At 43.7% G+C, this 24188-nt stretch overlaps 1 protein-coding gene across 1 annotated transcript in view; it reads left to right on the forward strand.

The window, feature by feature from the left end:
- LOC106612992 (Down syndrome cell adhesion molecule) overlaps positions 1 to 24188 on the forward strand; it is a 196216-nt gene that overhangs the window by 19503 nt on the left and 152525 nt on the right. Inside the window, exons 2-3 of the mRNA XM_014214775.2 lie at positions 637 to 954; positions 1061 to 1207. Of these exons, the coding sequence (XP_014070250.1) occupies positions 637 to 954; positions 1061 to 1207 (465 nt within the window). The remainder of the gene's footprint in view (positions 1 to 636; positions 955 to 1060; positions 1208 to 24188) is intronic.

Raw genomic sequence — 24188 nt, forward strand, 5'->3', positions numbered from 1 at the left:
GCTAGGTAAATCAGTTGCCTAGCAACACACATCTTAAGAAGACACGTAAGAAGATATTTGAGGAGTTTGTAAGAAAATCATGAAATCTTAAGATATTGTTGAGGAATTGCACATATAAATTATTTTATGAACTTCTTATCTGTTTTCTTAAGCAGCTTCTTAAGTTTTTGCGTAAGAAGTGTTTTGTGATTCTGGGCCCAGATCCATAACAAAGCATTCATTTGTTTCATCATGGCCAAGTAAATAACTACTGTCTTGATGTATTTAGAAGTAAACATACATATGGCTCTTAATTTGACCAGTATTGTTGCAGCAAAATAATCCTGCAGCAACAGGATTTGAAAGATTAGTCCATAATATTGCTTGATCAATGGTTAGGCTATTAGCTGACCAAAATTAGGCTATGTGACAATTGTAATACTGTTAATATAACCGTGTGCTATGGATCCCAAGGTTAGTACACACGGTTTTCAGTGAATTTATGTAAATCATGAAGCTCATCTGTATTTTCTCAGCAGGAAAATTATCAGCAGCAAAAAAGTGATCAAATTAAGATCCTACTCCGGTAGTATACCCATTCAAGTCAGTTGTCTTGTCATCTAATGTTTTTGTACTTTTTGTTCTCCTCTCTTGCAGTTTTTAGTGAAGATCTACGTTCCAGCTTATATTTTGTCAATGCATCTCTGCAAGAGGTAGTGTTTGCCAGCACCACAGGGACCCTGGTGCCCTGTCCCGCTGCAGGGGTGCCCCCCGCCTCGCTGCGCTGGTACCTGGCCACCGGAGAGGAGATCTACGATGTGCCCGGGATCCGCCACGTGCACCCCAATGGCACTCTCCAGATCTTTAACTTCCTCCCCTCCAGCTTTAGTAAGCTGATCCATGACAATACCTACTACTGCACAGCTGAAAATCCTTCAGGGAAAATAAGAAGCCAAGATGTCCACATTAAGGCCGGTAAGTATTTATTTTAAATAGTAGCTGTTGTTGTTGTCATTCCTTAATTTCTTCTTGTATGTATTAATTTGCCTTTGCCAAATGCCACCCCTCTTGCTATCCTCAGTATTTCGGGAACCCTACACGGTCCGGGTGGAGGACCAGAAAGCCATGAGAGGCAATGTAGCGGTCTTCAAGTGCATTATCCCTGCCTCCGTGGAGGCTTACGTCACTGTCGTATCGTGGGAGAAAGACACAGTCTCACTATCCTCAGGTAAGACAACATTCGTATATCTTGGTCAGAATTTTGTTCAATTCCTTGCTTGGAATCTTCAAATCAGCTATTGGATTACACGTTCAATGGAATGATTCGTAGGTGTAGCTAACAAAATAAGGTTTGTTTACACAGACAGTGCTATGGATCCCAAAGTTTCTGAATGGGAAGCCTTCCCTGCTCTGCTCTGTATGCTTGGGCCACTGTTCTCTGTCTCTCTGTGACTTACCTGCTTGTGGTCTCAGTCAGCCTTTACTGTAGCTCCATGGAATCCTGTCTACCTACAGTAATAGTCAGGCTAATGTCTGTCTGTCATATTGATTTCACCCCCCTCGATTGGAACCATTCATTGCACATTGACCTCATCCCATCAGTAGATGATGTCTGGCTATTTTTTAAAAGTGCCTTCCTCACCATCTTAAATAAGCATGCCCCACTTAAAACATTTAGAACTAGGAATAGATATAGTCCTTGGTTCACTCCAGACCTGTTTGACCTTGACCAGCACAAAAACATCCTGTGGCGTTCTGCATTAGGATCGAATAGCCCCCATGATTTGCAACTTTTCGGGGAAGTTAGGAACAAATATACACAGGCAGTTAGAAAAGCTAAGGCTAGCTTTTTCAAACAGAAATTTGCATCCTGTAGTAGTAACTCAAAAAAGTTCTGGGACACTGTAAAGTCCATGGAGAATAAGAGCACCTCCTCCCAGCTGCCCACTCCTCTGAGGCTAGGAAACACTGTTACCACCGATAAATCCACTATAATTGAGAATTTCAATAAGCATTTCTCTACGGCTGGCCATGCTTTCCACCTGGCTACCCCTACCCCGGTCAACTGCCCGGCACCCTCCACAGCAACCTGCCAAAGCCCCCACCATTTCTCCTTCACCCAAATCCAGATAGCTGATGTTCTGAAAGAGATGCAAAATCTGGACCAATACAAATCAGCCGGGCTAGACAATCTGGACCCTCTATTTCTAAAATGATCTGTCGAAATTGTTGCAACCCCTATTCAACCTCTCTTTCGTATTGTCTGAGATTCCCAAAGACTGGAAAGCTGCCACGGTCATCCCCCTCTTCAAAGGGGGTGACACTCTAGACCCAAACTGCTACAGACCTATGTCTATCCTACCCTGTCTTTCTAAGGTCTTCGTAAAGCCAAGTTAACAAACAGATTACTGACCATTTTGAAACCCACCGTACCTTCTCCGCTATGGAATCTGGTTTCAGAGCTGGTCATGGGTGCACCTCAGCCACGCTCAAGGTCTTAAACGACATCATAACCATCGATAAGAGACATTACTGTGCAGCCGTATTCATTGACCTGGCCAAGGCTTTCGACTCTGTCAATCACCACATTCTTATTGGCAGACTCGACAGCCTTGGTTTCTCAAATGATTGCCTCGCCTGGTTTACCAACTACCTCTCTGATAGAATTCAGTGTGTCAAATCAGAGGGCCTGTTGTCCAGACCTCTGGCAGTCTCTATGGGTGTGCCACAGAGTTCAATTCTCGGACCGACTCTCTTCTCTGTATACATCAATGATGTTGCTCTTGCTGCTGGTGATTCTCTGATCCACCTCTACGCAGACGACACCATTCTGTATACTTCTGGCCCCTCTTTGGACACTGTGTTAACTAACCTCCAGACGAGCTTCAATACCATACAACTCTCCTTCCGTGGCCTCCAACTGCTCTTAAATGCAAGTAAAACTAAATGCATGCTATTCAATCGATCGCTGCCCGCACCTGCCCGCCTGTCCAGCATCACTACTCTGGACGGCTCTGACTTAGAATACGTGGACATCTACAAATACCTGGGTGTCTGGTTAGACTGTAAACTCTCCTTCCAGACTCATTAAGCATCTCCAATCCAAAATTAAATCTAGAATCGGCTTCCTATATCGCAACAAAGCGTCCTTCAGTCATGCTGCCAAACATACCCTCGTAAAACTGAACATCCTACCGATCCTCGACTTCGGTCATCTATAAAATAGCCTCCAGCACTCTACTCAACAAAATGGATGCAGTCTATCACAGTGCCATCCGTTTTGTCACCAAAGCCCCATACACTACCCACCATTGCGACCTGTACGCTCTCGTTGGTTGGCCCTCGCTTCATACTCGTTGCCAAACCCACTGGCTACAGGTTATCTACAAGTCTCTGCTAGGTAAAGCCCCGCCTTATCTCAGCTCACTGGTCACCATAGCAGCACCCACTCGTAGCACGCGCTCCAGCCGGTATATCTCACTGGTCACCCCCAAAGCCAATTCCTCCTTTGGTCGTCTTTCCTTCCAGTTCTCTGCGGCCAATGACTGGAACGAACTGCAAAAATCTCTGAAGCTGGAGACTCATATCTCCCTCACTAGCTTTAAGCACCAGCTGTCAGAGCAGCTCACAGATCACTGCACCTGTACATAGCCCATCTGTAAACAGCCCATGTATATACCTACCTCATCCCCATACTGTATTTATTTATTTATCTGGCTCCTTTGCACCCCAGTATCTCTACTTGCACATTCATCTTCTGCACATCTACCATTCCAGTGTTTAATTGCTATATTGTAATTACTTCGCCACCATGGCCTATTTATTGTCTTAACTTACCTCATTTGCACTCACTGTATATAGACTTTTTGTTTTCTTTTGTTCTACTGTATTATTGACTGTATTTTTTGTTTATTCCATGTGTAACTCTGTGTTGTTGTTTGTGTTGCACTGCTTTGCTTTATCTTGGCCAGGTGGCAGTTGGAAATGAGAACTTGTTCTCAACTGGCCTACCTGGTTAAATAAAGGTGAAATAAAAAAATAAAAAAATAAACAGGTTGATATTGTACATTAAACGACAACTCTCCTGTTAGACTGTTAACCAACCTCTGGGCAATTTTGCTTTATATTGTGGGACATGTTTTCATGACATTTTAAATGTGTCTGCTCAAGCACAAAGATCCCTTCTGTGATCCATGTCTGTGTGTACTGGTTGCTAGTCGAGGGCTTTACTGTTTCTGCTGCTGTAAGGAGATATGATATGGTCTATAATGACTGCACATGAGTTTTGCAGATTCAGACGAGACTGAAAAAGATGCTAGCATCTGTGAAACCTAGAAGTCATCACTTTTTACTGTGTAACATTCATGGCCTTGAAAAGTAGAGTAGTATGGAAAGCGGAATTTGGACTTTTCTCGTTTTAATTATGTGCTTAACTGTATAACACAGGGCAGGGTTATAATAGCTAGTGGGTTTTTAAGTGAGTTTAGGTCATGCAGTATTGTAGTCCTATGGAACCTTTATTTTTTACTACAAAACAGCCAGGGTGTTCTAAAGGTGAATAACGCATAGGAGCAGTGATGTTTTATCATCACCCAGTTCTTAGGAGTGCTTTTACATGCATTAAAAACAACCTAGATGGGATTGTTTCCTGTTTATTCCAATAACTATCAAGCCACAGGAGGCTTGTCAGAAGCATCAGCATCACGGTCAGGATCAGTGCTCTTTCCTCGCTAAATATTTGATGATGTTCTGATACATGAGCAAATAACCTTACAGTTATGGAGAGCGTATGTTTACTGCGTATGTTTACAAAGTGCATTTAAAGGTGTGTGTGTTTTATTTCTTTACCAGGGGTTTGATCCCAGGTTGTGTGTGTGTGTGTGTTTGTAAATGTGTTAGCATGAGGTTATCAACCAGGCCTGAAACATAGAAGATTGACCCAACCTATTCTTCTCTGAGGGTTGCCAACCCTGCACTCTAAATTTTTCATGAAAGAAGACTTTGTCTCGGTGGACACCAAATAAAGCTATCCAACCGCTGTGCTAAATTATTAATCTAAGGTTTCGGTTGGGAACAGTTACATCAAGCACACATCCGCAGTCAGACTTTCTATTGGAATTGAAAGACTAAAACCCATTCCACACACAACAGATCCACCTCAACCAGGGCCTCTGATGTTATTATACATGTTGGTTTTTAATGTCATGGTTACAAATATCAGTATTAGCTACCAAATAATTAGTATTATTATAGATTTGGCCATTTTTTTCACTATACAATCATTTCTTTGTGGTTGTTCAGTCAAATATGTATGTATTTGATAGGTTCTTGTATCATATAACCCCTTTAAAGTAGACACCTTAGCATAAGGTGTTACCCTATAAATCATATTTTAATATGTACAAGGGACTGGTTTGCATTGCGTCTCATCTGAAACCTGTACATTTCCATTGATTCATGTCAGGGGAAAGAATATGTATAATTACAGACTAGGGCCGGTCTTAATTAATCAACTGTGATTGAAAAGTTAATTACAATATGAATGACCTCTTAAAATAAGGACTGCTTAGTAGTCATTTGAAGTGGCCCTGTTTTCAATCTGAATGAGCACCGCAACTCACAAGCCCTAATGTTGCCACTAACTTACCATTAACCTGTCATGCATTTTAAAATGTACCTCGCCGTGCGGCTTTTCAAATTCACAGCAGCCGCCTGGCTCCTCTCGGCTTTTGATAAACAATTGACAGAGCTAATAGGGAGATGAAAGAGAACAAAGCAGAGGAGTGGAGCTTGCAGCGCGGCTGCCTTTTATATGGGACGCCTAATGCATCTCCAGCTTTTTTATGTATCAAGTGGTGGGGCTGTTGAATACAGGATGGGCTGGACATCTTTTTGTCTTCCGCATCTGCTTTGCCTTTGTCTCTCACCTTTCACATGTGATCCAATTTAATGAGGGGGCCTTGATGGAAAAAGGCGGATCAAAACTAGCTCTCTAAGGGATGCATACAACATGTTGTCATACAGGTGTGTATTCCCCTTGGATGGAGTGATTTACAATGAAATTATGGGTCCTATGGTTATACAATAACAACTTCTTCCTCTCTTCTCTCTCACACTCTTCCTCTTTGTTTTGCTGGATGAGGCAGAGGTGGGGTTTGCTGCACAGTGAACCCGTCTCATTCAGACCACGGCCCTGCATGGCCCTGCATTGGTCCTCTGGGTTTCAGTCTCCTCCAATGATGCTACACTCTGCACCTACTAGGAAACTTGTATTCATCCATGTGAGGTGGGACTTTCTCTTGAGCAAGCAGCTTACTGTGTATACAGTATCTTACACATGTTGTTTGCTGGCATTTGCAAACATTTGAAAATATTTAAATGTTCATTTAAGTGGCAGGATGTTGCGATGGTGCTGCTGCATCACATTGCCCCAGACAGACAGAAAGACAGACAGACAGACAGGTACAAGGCCTGTGTATGGGCGAGACGGCCAGTGTCTGTCTACTGCTGCTGGGAGGAAAAGTAGAGACTGGTCCTCTGGTGCCTGGAGATAGTGCTTTCTCATTAGAACAAACACACGTGCCTTTCATCTTTTCAAGCTGAAGATTAAGCTGGAGATGGTGCAAGGGAAGCTTTTCTCAAGCATTAAGGCACAGGCTTACTGCAATGCTGGAGGAGAGGGATGACTGTAAGCTTCTCCCTCTCCTTCTCTCTCCTCTCTCTTTCTCTCTCATGCTCTCTCCTCTCTCTTTCTCTCGCTCCTCTCTCTTTCTCTCTCTCATCACTTCTTTCCCTTGCTCACTTATAAGGAATGTTGTTGAAAGATATTTGTTATTATTGGTGAATGCATTGCATACTGAGCATCTTTCCTAGTTCCCAGTTTTGGTACAATACCATAATGGTATTAAATGCAGTCATATATAGTACCAGTCAAAAGTTTGGACACACCTGCTCATTCAAGGGGTTTTCTTTATTTTTACTATTTTCTGCATTGTAGAATAATAGTGAAGACATCAAAACTATTAAATAACACAAATGGAATCATGTAGTAACCAAAAAAGTGTAATACAAGAGATTCTTCAAAGTAGCCATCCTTTGCACACTCTTGGCATTGTCAACCAGCTTCATGAGGTAGTCACCTGGAATGCATTGCTGCAAAGAAACCACTACTAAAGGACACAATAAGAAGAAGAGACTTGGTTGGGACAAGAAACATGAGCAATGGACATTAGACCGGTGGAAATCTGTCCTTTGGTCTGATACGCCGTGTCTTTGTGAGACGCAGAGTAGGTGAACGGATGATCTCCGTGGTTCCCACTGTGAAGCATGGAGGAGGAGGTGTGATGGTGTGGGTGTGCTTTACTGGTGACACTGACAGTGATTTATTTAGAATTCAAGGCACACTTAACCAGCATGGCTACCACAGCATTCTGCAGCGACATGCCATCCCAACTGGTTTGCGCTTAGTGGGACTATAATTTGTTTTTCAACAGGACAATGACCCAACACACCTCCAGGCTGTGTAAGGGCTATTTGACCAAGAAGGAGAGTGATGGAGTGCTGCATCAGATGACCTGGCCTCAACTTTCACCTGACCTCAATCCAATTGAGATGGTTTGGGATGAGTTGGACTGCAGAGTGAAGGAAAAGCAGCCAACAAGTGCTCAACATATATGGGAACTCCTTCAAGACTGTTGGAAAAGCATTCCAGGTGAAGCTATTTGAGAGAATGCCAAGAATGTGCAAAGCTGTCATCAAGGAAAAGGGTGGCTATTTGAATAATCTAAAATATGTTTTCATTTGTTAAACGCTTTTTTTTGGGTTACTACATGATTCCATATATGTTATTTCATAGTTTTGATGTCTTCGCTATTATTCTACAATGTAGAAAATAGTAAAAATAAAGAAAAATCCTTGAATGAGTAGATGTGTCCAAACATTTGACTGGTACTGTTTATACTGTATAATCTTCTGGATTTGACCTTCTATAAGGGCTCAGGGGTCGTGGTGGTCAGAGAAAGGGGCCTTACGATTCTACAAGTCAGGACTACCTGGCTTGATGACTCCTTGCTGTCCCCAGTTCACCTGGCCGTGCTGCTGCTCCAGTTCCAACTGTTCTGCCTGCAGCTATGGAACCCTGACCTGTTCACCGGACGTGCTACCTGTCCCAGACCTGTTGTCCCAGACCTGCTGGAACCCTGACCTATTCACCGGACGTGCTACCTGTCCCAGACCTGCTGTTTTCAACTCTCTAGAGACAGCAGGAGCGGTAGAGATACTCTCAAAGATCGGCTTTGAAACAGCCAACTGACACTTACTCTTGTGTTACTGACTTGTTGCACCCTCGACAACTACTATGATTATTATTATTTGACAATGCTGGTCATTTATGAACATTTGAACATCTAGGCCATGTGCTGTTATAATCTCCACCCGGCACAGCCAGAAGAGGACTGGCCACCCCTCATAGCCTGGTTCCTCTCTAGGTTTCTTCCTAGGTTTTGGCCTTTCTAGGGAGTTTTTCCTAGCCACCGTGCTTCTACACCTGCATTGCTTGCTGTTTGGGGTTTTAGGCTGGGTTTCTGTACAGCACTTTGAGATATCAGCTGATGTAAGAAGGGCTATATAAATACATTTGATTTGATTTGATTTGATTTACTGATGCAGTCTTAAAGTCTCTATCCTGGATGATCAGTGAGTCTTCTTCCTTGACTGCCAGCCTGCCTTCCTCCGTTGCATAACACTTGGCAGAAGGCCCAAGTCAATTTCCTGCTGGCTGCAAAACACTGTTTTCTATTTGGTTCATGCAAATGTAGCCGTCCAATGCTCGGAGCATTACCAGAGCCCCTGGATACATTTTTCCGTCACATTTATGTGGGCTGCTTCACAACTGTGTACTTTACACTAACTGTTTAAATGCCTCGGCAATCTCTCACACTGCTCTTGACGCCACTCACCCTCATTCAAGGTACTTGAGCAGTGCTAATCAAAGCTTATCAAGGAGTTTGCCTGCTAATAGCATCAGTGTCTTAACCAGCCATTCTCCATAATGTCTGGGATGCCCTTACATAAACTAGAGTAGGGAAGGAAGGAAGCCATCATCACACAGCAGGGATTAATCTAGTCAGCTTCATGACGCCTCCCCATTTTTCACTGGGATTGACAGAGGGCACCTACAGGCAGGCAGAGACAGGACAGTTAAATCAACTCGGATCCAACCCAAAGTCAGGCCAACCTTGAAAAGAGGGCAGAAATAAGCTATCACTGGTTCGCTTGGTCTGCCGAGGGGGAAGAAGAAGATGGAGAGGAGAGTGGGCGAGGCCGAAGCTTTCCTTGGTAAACAAAGGCGTCCACACTGCATTGCATAGGCCACATTGTTATGTCTCTCTCTCACGCTCTCTCTCTCTCTCTCTCTCTCTCTCTCTCTCTCTCAGGAGGGAAAGCATGATCTCTATCTAACCACAGAACGATTGCGAGGCAGCCCTGGGCTAGTGTGTTTGTACATGTATGCCTGCGTGCGTGGTGCCTGCGTGCGTGGTGCCTGCGTGCGTGGTGCCTGCGTGCGTGGTGCCTGCGTGTGCTATTCCTCCCACCCTGCAGTAAAGCCTTATGAAACAACACAGCACATCATTTTACTCCTACTCCACCCAGAGCAGCAGCAACTGAAATGCTGACCCTCATCTTTCACTAGATCCCAGTTCATAGTCTACTCATGCACAGCTGCTGGAAAGCTTGGGGAGATGGGGTATTGGGAGTGTGTGTATGCACGTCTGTGAGTGTGTGCGTGTGTTGAGAACGATACAATTCAGAAATATCAATACTTGTGTGCATTAATCACACGGCTGCCAGAGAGAATTATGGGAACATGAGCTGAAGGATGCATTTGTGCATTTGCAGCATGAATGCTGTGTGAAGGGGAGTTCGGGGAATTGGGGTGAGGGGATAATGGACCCTTTTATATGTGAGTGGAGTAAGCAGAGGAGATGGTCTGGGGTTGGTTGTTGATCTAAATGTACATCACACAGTGCTATATTTGTTATATGGACATACATGGACATGATTTGGAAAGGCACACACTTGTCTATATAAGGTCCCACAGTTGACAGTGCATGTCAGAGCAAAAACCAAGCCATGCAGTCAAAGGAATTATCTGTAGAGCTCCAAGACAGGTTTGTGTGGAAGGGTGCCAAAAAATGTCTGCATCATTGAAGGTCCCCAAGAACACAGTGGTCTCCATCATTCTTAATTAAAATAAGTTTGGAACCACCAAGACTCTTCCTAGAGTTGGCCGCCCGGCCAAACTGAGCAATCTGGGGAGAAGGGCGTTGGTCATGGAGGTGACCAAGAACCCGATGGTCATTTTGACTGAGCCTCAGAGTTCCTCTGTGGAGATGGGAGAACCTTCCAGAAGGACAACCATCTCTGCAGCACTCCACCAATCAGGCCTTTATGTTACAGTGACCAGACGGAGACACTCTTCAGTAAAAGGCACATGACAGCCCACTTGGAGTTTGCCAAAAGGCACCTAAAGGACTCTCAGACCACGAGGAACAAGATTTTCTGGTCTGATGAAACCAAGATTGAACTCTTTGGCCTGAATGCCAAGCGTCACGTCTGGAGGAAACCTGGCACCATCCCTACGGTGAAGCATGGTGGTGGCAGCATCATACTTTGGGGATGTTTTTCAGCGACAGGGACTGGGAGACTAGTCCGGATTGAGGGAAAGATGAACAGAGCAAAGTACAGAGAGATCCTTGATGAAGACCAGCTCCAGAGCGCTCAGGACCTCAGACTGGGGCAAAGGTTCATCTTCCAACAGGACAACGACCCTAAGCACACATCCAAGACGATGCAGGAGTGGCTTCGGGACCTGACAGAGCTTGAGAGTTTCTGCAGAGAAGAATGGGAGAAACTCCCCAAATACAGTTGTGCCAAGCTTGTAGTGTCATACCCAAGACGACTCGAGGCTGTAATTGCTGCCAAAAGTCCTTCAACAAAGTACTAAGTAATTGGTCTGAATACTTATGTAAATGTGATATACCCGGGTTTTTTATTTTTATAAATGTGCAAACATTTCTAATAAACTGTTTTTGCTTTCCCATTATGGGGTATTGTGTGTATGACCCCAACCATGGAGGGAGTGATAGAATTGTTTGTGTATTTTCACATTGTACGATGTGAGTATTTTCACATTGTATGAGGTGCACCGTATACAGTAAGTAGTCAGAGTATTACTGCAGTATTACTATTGTATAGCAAGGCCGAGCACCAGATTTCCTGCTGATTCATTACTGCAGTATTACTTCAGTATTATAGCAATTTTCCATTGAGGAGGCCGAACACCAGATTTCCTGCTGATACAGTGGATGCCTGCCACCCAGCCTATCAGAGCTATAGAAAACAACAACTGTTGATCACCGTTATAGCTCTGAGCAGGCGTTCTTAATCACAGTTTACTGATAAGTAAAAGCAATATGGCAGCCATTAGGCTGCTTAGGATGAAAATGATTAGGTGGCGATCTGTGGAGCGATGTGTACTAAGCGTGGTTTAATCTTTAATAAGCAGTGATGGGTTTATGGTATGTTGCAGTTTGGCATCAGTCGTCGGAATGGGAATGGGCATTTCCAGTGCTTATGGATTACACAGCTGTACAGGTGGACTGGACCCAGGCCAGCCTACACCATGGCAGCAGGCCAAGAAACAGATTAGTAATAAGCGCGGCGTGAAATAATTACGGGCGGAACAACCAATTAATTTCAGTTTATGAACCACTCCTAGATTTGGGGTTGTGTTTACCCATAGTGCAGTGGGGCAGGCGTCCCCTGGTCCGGGTGTGTTGGTGGCGAGGTTTGTGGCGGGCGCTTCCTATATGGTCTGGAGAACACTGGATAAACACAGAGAAGAGAGGCCAATTGATGTTCAATCAACCTCCTAGAATGCAACAGCCTCTGATCCCATCTTAAAAGCCTTGAAAAAAAGCACTTAAAGACAAAGCACCCACTGACTGACCAAAGGGATTTTATTCTCTCTCCTTCATCCTTCCAATCTGAGATGAATGCATCTTCCTCTCAGGGTGGTCAATCTAGAAAATACAGTAAATCGCATTTAGTCCCTTTAACTTCCACACTAAATCTGTGAGCCATTCTGCCCATACTGGGGGTCTTAGCGCTGATTGGAAACGCTCAAGACATTAAAGACACTGAAGTAAATTAATCAAGTGGAGTGTCAATGCTTCTTGTGCAACAAAGATCTCATCTCAGACAACAAATGGCATTGCAGTTTGGGTGTTGTTGGTGGATATCTAGATCTTTTTACAATTGCGTTCACTCAAAGCTGAGCTTGAATCATGCATTTTTAGAATATTAGATACAAATCGGTTATTAGTGTTACTATACAGTGTGTCTACAATGTAGCAGTGCTCCTCGTCCACTGCTGCCTGCCAGTATTATTATTTTAAGGTGACCCTCCATCTCTGTCTTGATGGATAAAACATCAGCCTTCATTGGCCCCTTTTCTACTGCCCAATATGGCAAACTCCTTCTTGTCATTTCCCCCTCTCCCTTCCTCCGTAGCACTAACCCTAGGAACATGGACAAAGTGCCCCAGTGGCATGTCTTTGACCTCTCCTTCCCCTTTCAGCCTACACCACAGTATGTCTCCCCTGAGTGTGAGAATCAGAACTGCGGTGTGTAGTGGGTTTGTGTGCATTGCTTTATATCCACCCACAAACACCATCCACCCACCCATCCACACATCCATACATCCATCCACCCACCCACCCACCCACCCACCCACCCACCCACCCATCCACACATCCATCCACCCACCCATCCACACATCCATCCATCCATCCACCCATTCATCCATTCATTCATCCAGCCATCTATCCAGGACGGATGGACATACGCTTCCTCATCAGGAGAGTATAGCGATTAGTGTTAGAATGGTGATATGGTTTAGGGATTTGGCATTTTGAATGCTTCTGGTGGCAGCAGGGTGGAGGTGTGGCTCTCTCCTGGCTGTCACAAAGATGCTTATGGTCTAGAAAAGGGGTGGCCAACTCTCCTGTATAGCTAACTGGATGTGCAGGCTTTTGTTCCAGCCCTGCACTAATGTAACAAACCTGATTCAGCTTACGTGAAAAAACAAAAGTGAGGCTGGTAAAGTAGGGATGCACAGACGTCTGCCTTGGGGTTGGTAGGTGCACTCTTGCCATTTTCCATTTTGTGCAAACCGTAGTGAAAGGGGAAGCAATTATCTGTCCCTGTCTTCCTTTGGTATTATGGAGCCTTTCATAGTGTTGTTGACTGTGACGTCACAAGGTGGCGGCCGTGGAGACTGACCTTTTGACAGACGCAGCCTGCAATCTTCACATCCGCGTGGGTGTTCAGCCAGCCACTCAGAGCAGCTCCTGCTGCTGCACAGTCTTATCACCTGCCTACAGCTGCTGCTGCCCCTCTGATGGAGCAAGGAGGAGGGGGGGGGGGGGGGGAGCAAGGGAGAGAAGGAGAGATGTTACTGCGGTTGAGAAAGAGGATGATTTCCTCTGCCTGTACCAGCACATATCCATGTATTTTAAAGCACTGCATTCAAATTGAATTTTCATGGTACATTGCTTGTGTGATATAGCTAGTGTGCTTAAACATATTTGAGGTGCTGTTTTTTTAATGCTGTTTGAGAAATGTTCAGTGCCTCAATCATTGTAGTTAAGTATGTTGGTAGAAAAATAGTTAAATTGGGTTTTAGAGCAAAAACATGCTTTGTAGCCTTAGTAGAAATAATATATAGAAAAAAAGCTCAATCTGAATTGATTTTCCTGGTACTTTCTGCTGTACTTGAGTTACCATGGAAACCTGGTCATGTTCCCCTGGCCTCCTAGGGCAAGTGTAATTGTTGTCTGTTTCTCAAAGCCAAATTCTCCAGCTCTCTCAAATGGTTCATCTACCGATCAAATAAAAAAACATTCTCAAGGATATATTCCTCCTGGAGTCTACAATTGTAGCTTTATGAACCTGCCTGTTTAGCATCTAGCAGTCTCTAACCACAATCGTACAAAGATTGTGTACTATGTGTGCCATTGCTAGCAATAAAGTAATGCCTTCACTTCTCCCATTTTCTATTTGAATATACATTTTTGCCTACTGCAAAGGACTGTTGCATTTATAATGTAAGTAGCTGCTTGTAGGGATGTACAGAAACTGCCATTACCAAGCCTCTCCCATACTGTCTTTACCTCACGCAGGCTTTATATTTCCTACCCAAATGAGAAGGGAGAGAGAGCTCTCGTTTTCCTACAGGAATAATTAGCTGAAATTGGGGCTGCGTCGCTGGGCTGTGAGCATGCTCACTCAGCAAAAAGGCCTGGGAGGCTTCTCAGCTTTTCGACTTTGTATCAAAGGGGACTCTGGGGTCACCTGTTTCCTCAATATTTCAAGTCAGATATTGTCCTGTTACTGTGTTGGACATATCCCAACTTTCTCTTACAGATCAATACAAATGAATAGTCCAAACTAGAGGGATATTGACTGACGTATCCACGTACGTTATGGTACAGTGATCATATGTTACTCCCCTAGCCCTTTGCTGTTTTGATAAAGACATTCTGTACTGTAGAAAAGCATGGGTCTAGTCTTAACTGGACACCTGGTGTTTACCTGTAGAAAAGCATGGGTCTAGTCTTAACTGGACACCTGGTGTTTACCTGTAGAAAAGCATGGGTCTAGTCTTAACTGGACACCTGGTGTTTACCTGTAGAAAAGCATGGGTCTAGTCTTAACTGGACACCTGGTGTTTACCTGTAGAAAAGCATGGGTCTAGTCTTAACTGGACACCTGGTGTTTACCTGTAGAAAAGCATGGGTCTAGTCTTAACTGGACACCTGGTGTTTACCTGTAGAAAAGCATGGGTCTAGTCTTAGCTGGACACCTGGTGTTTACCTGTAGAAAAGCATGGGTCTAGTCTTAACTGGACACCTGGTGTTTACCTGTAGAAAAGCATGGGTCTAGTCTTAGATGGACACCTGGTGTTTACCTGTAGAAAAGCATGGGTCTCGTCTTAACTGGACACCTGGTGTTTACCTGCACACCATCAATCAAAGTCCCCATGGCCAAAATCATATTTTGACAAATGCACCTTTAAACATTGAGAGAAAGACTTGCCTAATATTCTTTGATTACTCATGTTTTTTTTATTGTTGGGGGCAGGCTTTTTGATTATTATTTGTAAAAAAAAAATACTACTAATAATATAAAAAGCCTGTTATTATTCTTAAATGTATTTCATTTGTCATTAAGCAATTCAGGACATTTTATGTAAAAACTTTTTTTTTCAATAATAGTGGACAAATATAAACTCAGCAAAAAAATAAATGTCCTCTCACTGTCAACTGCATTTATTTTCAGCAAACTTAACATGTTGAAATATTTGTATAAACATAACAAGATTCAACAACTGAGACATCAACTGAACATGTTCCACAGACATGTGACTAAAAGAAATGGAATACTTTATCCCTGAACAAAGTGGGGGCCACTATCAACAGTAACAGTCAGTATCTGGTGTGGCCACCAGCTGCATTAAGTACTGCAGTGCATCTCCTCCTCATGGACTGCACCAGATTTGCCAGTTCTTTCTGTGAGTTGTTACCCCACTCTTCCACCAAGGCACCTGCAAGTTCCCGGACATTTCTGGGGGGAATGGCCCTAGCCCTCACCCTCCGATCCAACAGGTCAAAGACGTGCTCATTGGGATTGAGATCCGGGCTCTTCACTGGCCATGGCAGAACACTGACATTCTTGTCTTGCAGGAAATCCCGCACAGAACAAGCAGTATGGCTGGTGGCATTGTCATGCTGGAGGGTCATGTCAGGATGAACAGCAGGAAGGGTACCACATGAGGGAGGAGGATGTCTTCCCTGTTACGCGCAGCATTGAGGTTGCCTGCAATGACAACAAGCTCAATCCGATGATGCTGTGACACACCGCCCCAGACCATGACAGACCCTCCACCTCCAAATCGATCCCGCTCCAGAGTACAGGCCCCGGTGTAACACTCATTCCTTCGACGATAAATGCAAATCCGACCATCACCCCTGGTGAGACAAAACCGTGACTCATCAGTGAAGAGCACTTTTTGCCAGTCCTGTCTGGTCCAGTTACGGTGGGTTTGTGCCCATAGGCAACATTGTTGCCGGCGAAGTCTGGTGTGGACCTGCCTTACATCAGTCCTACAAGCCCTCAGTCCAGCCTCTCTCAGCCTATTGCGGACAGTCTGAGCACTGATGGAGGGATTGTGCGTTCCTGGTGTAACTCGGGCAGTTGTTATTGCCATCCTGTACCTGTCCCGCAGGTGTGATGTTCGGATCTACCGATCCTGTGCAGCTGTTGTTACACGTGGTCTGCCACTGCGAGGACGATCAGCTGTCTGTCCTGTCTCCCTGTAGCGCTGTCTTAGGCATCTCACTGTACGGACATTGCAATTTATTGCACTGGCCACATCTGCAGTCCTCATGCCTCCTTACAGCATGCCTAAGGCACATTCACGCAGATGAGCAGGGACCCTGGGCATCTTTCTTTTGGTGTTTTTCAGAGTCAGTAGAACGGCATCTTTTGTGTCCTAAGTTTTCATAACTGTGACCTTAATTGCCTACCGTCTGTAAGCTGTTAGTGTCTTAATGTCCGTTCCACAGGTTTATGTTCATTAATTGTTTATGGTTAATTGAGCAAGCATGGTGTTTAAACCCTTTACAATGAAGATCTGAGGAGTTATTTCAATTTTTACTAATTATGTTTGAAAGACAGGGTCCTGAAAAAGGGACGTTTCTTTTTTTGCTGAGTTTATATACACTGAGTGTTCAAAATATTAGGAACACCTTCCTAATATTGACTTGCACCCCCTTTTGCCCTCAGAACATCCTCAATTCTTCGGGAAATGGACTCTACAAGGTGTTGAAAGCGTTCCACAGGGATGCTGGCCCATGTTGACCCCAATGCTTCCTACAGTTGTGTCAAGTTGGCTGGAAGTCCTTTGGGTGGTGGACCATTCTTGATAAACATGGGAAACTGTTGAGCGTGAAAAACCAAGCAGCGTTGCAGTTCTTGACACACAAACCGGTGCGCCTGGCACCTACTACCATACCCCGTTCAAAGGCAGTTAAATCTTTTGTCTTGCCCATTCACCCTCTGAATGGCATACATACACATTCCATGTCTGAATTGTCTCAAGTTTTAAAATTTCTTCTTTAACCTTCATCTATACTGATTGACATCAATAAGGGATCATAGCTTTCACCTAGTCAATCTGTCATGGAAATATACTGCTCAAAAAAATAAAGGGAACACTTAAACAACACATCCTAGATCTGAATGAAATAAATAATCTTATTAAATACTTTTTTCTTTACATCGTTGAATGTGCTGACAACAAAATCACACAAAAATAATCAATGGAAATCCAATTTATCAACCCATGGAGGTCTGGATTTGGAGTCACAGTCAAAATTAAAGTGGAAAACCACACTACAGGCTGATCCAACTTTGATGTAATGTCCTTAAAACAAGTCAAAATGAGGCTCAGTAGTGTGTGTGGCCTCCACGTGCCTGTATGACCTCCCTACAACGCATGGGGCATGATCCTGATGAGGTGGCGGATGGTCTCCTGAGGGATCTCCTCCCAGACCTGGACGAAAGCATCCGCCAACTCCTGGACAGTCTGTGGTGCAATGTGGCGTTGGTAGATGGAGCGAGACATGATGTCCCAGATGTGCTCAATTGGATTCAGGTCTGGGGAACGGGCGGGCCAGTCCATAGCATCAATGCCTTCCTCTTGCAGGAACTGCTGACACACTCCAGCCACATGAGGTCTAGCATTGTCTTGCATTAGGAGGAACCCAGGGCCAACCGCACCAGCATATGGTCTCACAAGGGGTCTGAGGATCTCATCTCGGTACCTAATGGCAGTCAGGCTACCTCTGGCGAGCACATGGAGGGCTGTGCGGCCCCCCAAAGAAATGCCACCCCACACCATGACTGACCCACCGCCAAACCGGTCATGCTGGAGGATGTTGCAGGCAGCAGAACGTTCTCCACGGCGTCTCCAGACTCTGTCACGTCTGTCACATGTGCTCAGTGTGAACCTGCTTTCATCTGTGAAGAGCACAGGGCGCCAGTGGCGAATTTGCCAATCTTGGTGTTCTCTGGCAAATGCCAAACGTCCTGCACGGTGTTGGGCTGTAAGCACAACCCCCACCTGTGGACGTCGGGCCCTCATACCGCCCTCATGGAGTCTGTTTCTGACCGTTTGAGCAGACACATGCACATTTGTGGCCTGCTGGAGGTCATTTTGCAGGGCTCTGGCAGTGCTCCTCCTGCTCCTCCTTGCACAAAGGCGGAGGTAGCGGTCCTGCTGCTGGGTTGTTGCCCTCCTACGGCCTCCTCCACGTCTCCTGATGTACTGGCCTGTCTCCTGGTAGCGCCTCCATGCTCTGGACACTACGTTGACAGACACAGCAAACCTTCTTGCCACAGCTAGCATTGATGTGCCATCCTGGATGAGCTGCACTACCTGAGCCACTTGTGTGGGTTGTAGACTCCGTCTCATGCTACCACTAGAGTGAAAGCACCGCCTGCATTCAAAAGTGACCAAAACATCAGCCAGGAAGCATAGGAACTGAGAAGTGGTCTGTGGTCACCACCTGCAGAACCACTCCTTTATTGGGGGTGTCTTGCTAATTGCCTATAATTTCCACTTGTTGTCTATTCCATTTGCACAACAGAAGGTGAAATTTATTGTCAATCACTGTTGCTTCCTAAGTGGACAGTTTGATTTCACAGAAGTGTGATTGACTTGGAGTTACATTGTGTTGTTTAAGTGTTCCCTTTATTTTTTTGAGCAGTGTAGTTCCTAATGTTTTGCACACTCAGTGTGTGTTTACCATTTTATTCTCTTCCCCCTCTTCCTGACTCTATTGCCCCCATCTCTTTCTCTCTCTCCCACTTTCCCTCTGAAATTCACTATTAAAACAAGTAAAAGTGATCGTTTGAAACAACTATTGTGAATGCCTGGTGTACAGATATAGGCTGCATAACTAGCAGTTCTTCTGAAGTGGGAGAAATCTATTTGCTTGTGGAAGCTGCTTGCATAATCCTTTAGTTACACTTGCACAGCTGTGAGCAAAGATATGGCACTTTGGGATTTTGCATGAATATCATTGGGAGGACAAAGAAATGAAAGTGATAAGCATGTGTGTGCAGGGTCCTTTGCATAAACCAGGCTAACCCATAATCTAAGTTCTTTAAAATGACATTGAAATATAAGTGAAAGGAAACATTAATGAGCACATGCTGTTTTAAGACAATTATAGGAAAGTTGGTGACAAGGCTGAAAATAAACCAAACATTTCAGATATATAAAATAAAACACATTAAAGCTTTCTTTAAATCTAGATTCTGAGCAGCAGTTTTTGGGCAATACATTTCTATTTAAATTGTGTTATGAATGACACATATGGTCTTGTGTTTTTATTTTATTTTAAGTGGCCCCCTTCAGACGGTTTTACAACAACACATGGCTTTGTATATGTGTCTGTATGACCTCTCATTGAACAGCTCTCAATACATCTGTCGGTTTCTCCCCTTTTCTCCTGTGTTTGTTTGCTCAGACTCTTATGCCCTGGCGCCTGTATTCCAAGCCCAGTGTGTGCACTGTGTGCTTGGGTGTAAGGGACAGATGCTGAAAGCTAGTCCAATATGCAAGCATGGCTGTCATCCCTGTCTTTGGCCTGTTTCTGTCTGTCAGGCACAAATAACATTAACATTTCAGTACCAATGTGATACAATAGTAATGTATATAAAAAAAGGGAATTTCAGCATCCTGGAGGGTTGAAATATTTATGCCAGTGCGAGGTAAATGGCTCCAAATCTGAAAGAAGGATGAAAAAAGGAAAAGGGAAGAAGGAGACAAGAAGAAATTGCTTGTAAAGCTGTGCTCTCAACAGCTAGGGTGCATAATCAATGAAGTGAAGTGTGTGTTGTACCCTAAGCATTGAGACTGCTTCACACAAGCCCATCCTATTTTTACAGGGAAGACGGGTCTGTTGCTATGCTCTTTGAGAAGGTCTCCTGCAGTTTGGAAAAAAGGAAAAAAGAACATTCGCCGTTGACATCACACCTCGTAGTGGACACCAAGGGAGAGAGCGGTCTAAATTAGAGGCTCTGTGCTGGCTGGAGGTTTTTGTTGATAATTGATGATTTGTTCCATTATGCACTCTGAAAAGGACAGAGTTGACACCTGCAGAAACAGACTACTGGATTGATTCATTTATGTTGTAGCAAAGGTGTTAATGCATAGAAGAGAGCAGAAAAAGCAGACATAGCACTATGCTGTATTTAAGCAATAGTGTGCCAAGCTTTTAGTATCATACCCAAGAAGACTAAATGCTGTAATCGCTGCCAAATGTGCTTCAACAAAGTACTGAGTAAAGGGTCTGAAAACGTATGTAAATGTGATATTTCAGCTTTTTTATTTGTAATAAATTTGCAAAAATGTATAAAAGCCTGTTTTTGCTTTGTCATTATGGGGTATTGTGTGTAGATTGATGAGAGAAAAAACGATTTAATCATTTTTTTAATAAGGCTGTAACGTAACCAAATGTGGAAAAAGCCAAGGGGTCTGAATACTTTCCGAATGCCCTGTAATCTATACAAAGTATTTAAAGCATAATCAATTTTTGTTGATGTGTATATTCTTAATACAGGATAGTGACCTATATACAGTGTACCTATTTACACTTGTTTACTGTATCAATCAAAATAGTTTTCAGGATACAATATGCATTTTAGATGGCCAGTTCCAGATGTTGTGCATTACTCCTTGGATTAGAGGCATCATCTTGGATTAGCCAATCCACGGTTGGGTTCTTGAGGTGCAGTAGGAGTGATGAGACTGACTGGTGTGCTGCTCTGTTGGATTACTTGATCCCAGTTTAAACCCCAAACCAGGATGACTTTATGGAAATCAGGGGCGCTGCTGTGGTTGACACCAATGTTCTACCCGAGTTCCATTGTGGCAATGTCATACAGTGTAGTTGGACTGCACACATAATGTAATCAGTATCCATGCAGTGAAAGATGTACAGTAAACATTGGAATCAAGAAGGTTAAACCTCTTAAGGATCCGCCCCTTTTTTTAAATTTTAGCCTAAAATGACATACCCAAATCTAACTGCCTGTAGCTCAGGCCCTGAAGCAAAGATATGCATATTCATGGTACCATTTGAAAGGAAACACCTTGAAGTTTGTGGAAATTTGAAAGGAATGTCGGAGAATATAACACAGTAGATCTGGTAAGAGATAATACAAAAAAAATCCAACCGTTCATTTGTATTTTTTTGTACCATCATCTTTGAAATGCAAGAAAGGCCACAATGTGTTATTCCAGCACAGGTGCAATTTAGATTTTGGCCACTAGATGGCAGCAGGGTATGTGCAAAGTGTTAGACTGATCCAATGAACCATTGCATATCTGTTCAAAATGTTGTATCAAGACTGCCCAAATGTGCCTAATTTGTTTATTAATAACTTTTCATGTTCAAAATTGTGCACTCTCCTCAAACAATAGCATGGTATTCATTCACTGTAACAGCTAGTGTAAATTGGACAGTGCAGTTAGATTAACAAGAATTTAAGCTTTCTGCTAAAATCAGATATGTCTATGTCCTGGGAAATGTTCTTGTTACTTACAGCCTCATGCTAATCGCATTAGCCTACGTTAGCTCAACCATCCTGTGGAAGGGACACCGATCCCGAAGAAGTTAAATCAAAGTGAACAGAAGTCTGTTGCTAGGATGAATAGTTCTCAATATCCCAACTGTTCAATGCTATAATGTGTAACACAAAAGGCTTGATATGTATATGCATTCATAGCCTATTTACTGTAGGTGCCTGTTGTGTACAACTGTGCATGAATGCTGGTGTGGATGTAAACTACCGTTCAAAAGTTTGGGATCACTTAGAAATGTCCTTGTTTTTGAAAGAAAAGCACATTGTTTGTCCATTAAAATAACATCAAATTGATCAGAAATACAGTGTAGACATTGTTAGTGTTGGATACGGCAGATTTTTTATGGAATATCTACATAGGCGTACAGAGGCCCATAATCAGCAACCATCACTCCTGTGTTCCAATCGCACGTTGTGTTAGCTAATCCAAGTTTATCATTTTTAAAGTCTAATTGACCATTAGAAACCTGTTTTGCAGTTATGTTAGCACATCTGAAAACTGTGGTGCTGATTAAAGAAGCAATAAAACTGGCCTTCTTTAGACTAGTTGAGTATCTGGAGCATCAGCATTTGTGGGTTCGATATCAGGCTCAAAATGGTCAGAAACAAATAACCTTCTTCTGAAACTCGTCAGTCTATTCTTGTTCTGAGAAATAAAGGCTATTCCATGCAAGAAATTGCCAAGAAACTGAAGATCTGTACTACTACCTTCACAGAACATCGCAAACTGGCACTAACCAGAATAGAAAGAGGAGTGGGAGGCCCCGGTGCACAACTGAGCAAGAGGACAAGTACATTAGAGTGTCTAGTTTGAGAAACAGATGCCTCACAAGTCCTCAACTGGCAGCTTCATTAAGTAGTACCCGCAAAACACCAGTCTCAATGTCAACAGTGAAGAGGCGACTCCGGGATGCTGGCCTTCTAGGCAGAGTTCCTTTGTCCAGTGTCTGTGTTCTTTTGCCCATCTTAATCTTTTATATTTATTGGCCAGTCTGAGATATGGCTTTTTCTGCCTAGAAGGCCAGCATCCCGGGGTCGGCTCTTCACTGTTGATGTTGAGACTGGTGTTTAACGGGTACTATTTAATGAAGCTGCCAGTTGAGGACTTGTGAGGCGTCTGTTTCTCAAACTAGACACTCTAATGTACTTGTCCTCTTGCTCAGTTGTGCACTGGGGCCTCCCACTCCTCTTCTATTCTGGTTAGAGCCAATTTGCTCTGTTCTGTGAAGGGAGTAGTACACAGCGTTGTACGAGATCTTCAGTTTCTTGGCAATTTCTTGCATTTAATAGCATTAATTTCTCAGAACAAGAATAGACTGACGAGTTTCAGAAGAAAGTTCTTTGTTTCTGACCATTTTGAACCTGTAATTGAACCCACAAATGCTGATCTTCCAGATACTCAACTAGTCTAAAAGCCAGTTTTATTGCTTCTTTAATCAGCACTACAGTTTTCAGCTGTGCTAACATAATTGCAAAAGGGTTTTCTAATGATCAATTAGCCTATTAAAATGATAAACTTGGATTAGCTAACACAACGTGCGATTGGAACACAGGAGTGATGGTTGCTGATAATGGGCCTCTGTTCCCCTATGTAGATATTCCATAAAAAATCTGCCGTTTCCAGCTACAATAGTCATTTACAACATTAACAATATCTGCACTGTATTTCTGATCAAATTGATGTTATTTTAATGGACAAAAATGTGCTTTTCTTTCAAAACAAGGACATTTCTAAGTGACCCACTTTTGAACAGTAGTGTACGTGTGTATTTGTGTGCACGAGAAGAAGGAAGGTAAGAATGTTTGTGCATATGAGAGAAATTAAGGGAGAAAGAGGGAGTTAAGCAGTGTGTGTGTACGAGGCAGGTGATCAGGCTCCCAGTACAGACAGCTCCAGCTAGCTGCTGGTAATAAGGGTTATTTTCTCATCTAATTTGCTCAGAATTTGTGCTCGGGCCTCTGGCAGATGGATTGTGGAAGGTTACCACTTTTAATGGGGGAGGCAGGGTGAGGCTGCTGTGGTGTTGTGGTAGTGTAGTGGAAGCCTGGGAACAGAACAGCCATGTCTGCTGCTCTGCTCTGGGGCCAGACAGGGAGGCAGGGAGCAGGCAGCTAACCAGGACAGCCAGTCTCTTATCAGCAGAGCTGTGAGGGCCACTGTCAGAATACAAATAGCATCTAGCGAGGAGGACTATGGATTAGGCTGTTCTATTACACAGTGTTTGTCATGCTGCTTCAGAGGGAGGGGAGGGATGCGGTGTGTCTTTCTGTGTGGAGGGAAGGAAGGCATCAAGCTGCATGTGTTTGACATGCATGGCGGCCCACACCTACACTTACGGGGTTGCAGGTAGCCAAACAGACAGAGCATTGGACCAGTAACTGAAAGGTTGCTGGTTCGAAATACCTGAGCCAACAAGGTGAAAAACTGTCAA

Source organism: Salmo salar, chromosome ssa09, assembly GCF_905237065.1.
Source record: "Salmo salar chromosome ssa09, Ssal_v3.1, whole genome shotgun sequence".
Taxonomy (NCBI): Eukaryota; Metazoa; Chordata; class Actinopteri; order Salmoniformes; family Salmonidae; genus Salmo; species Salmo salar.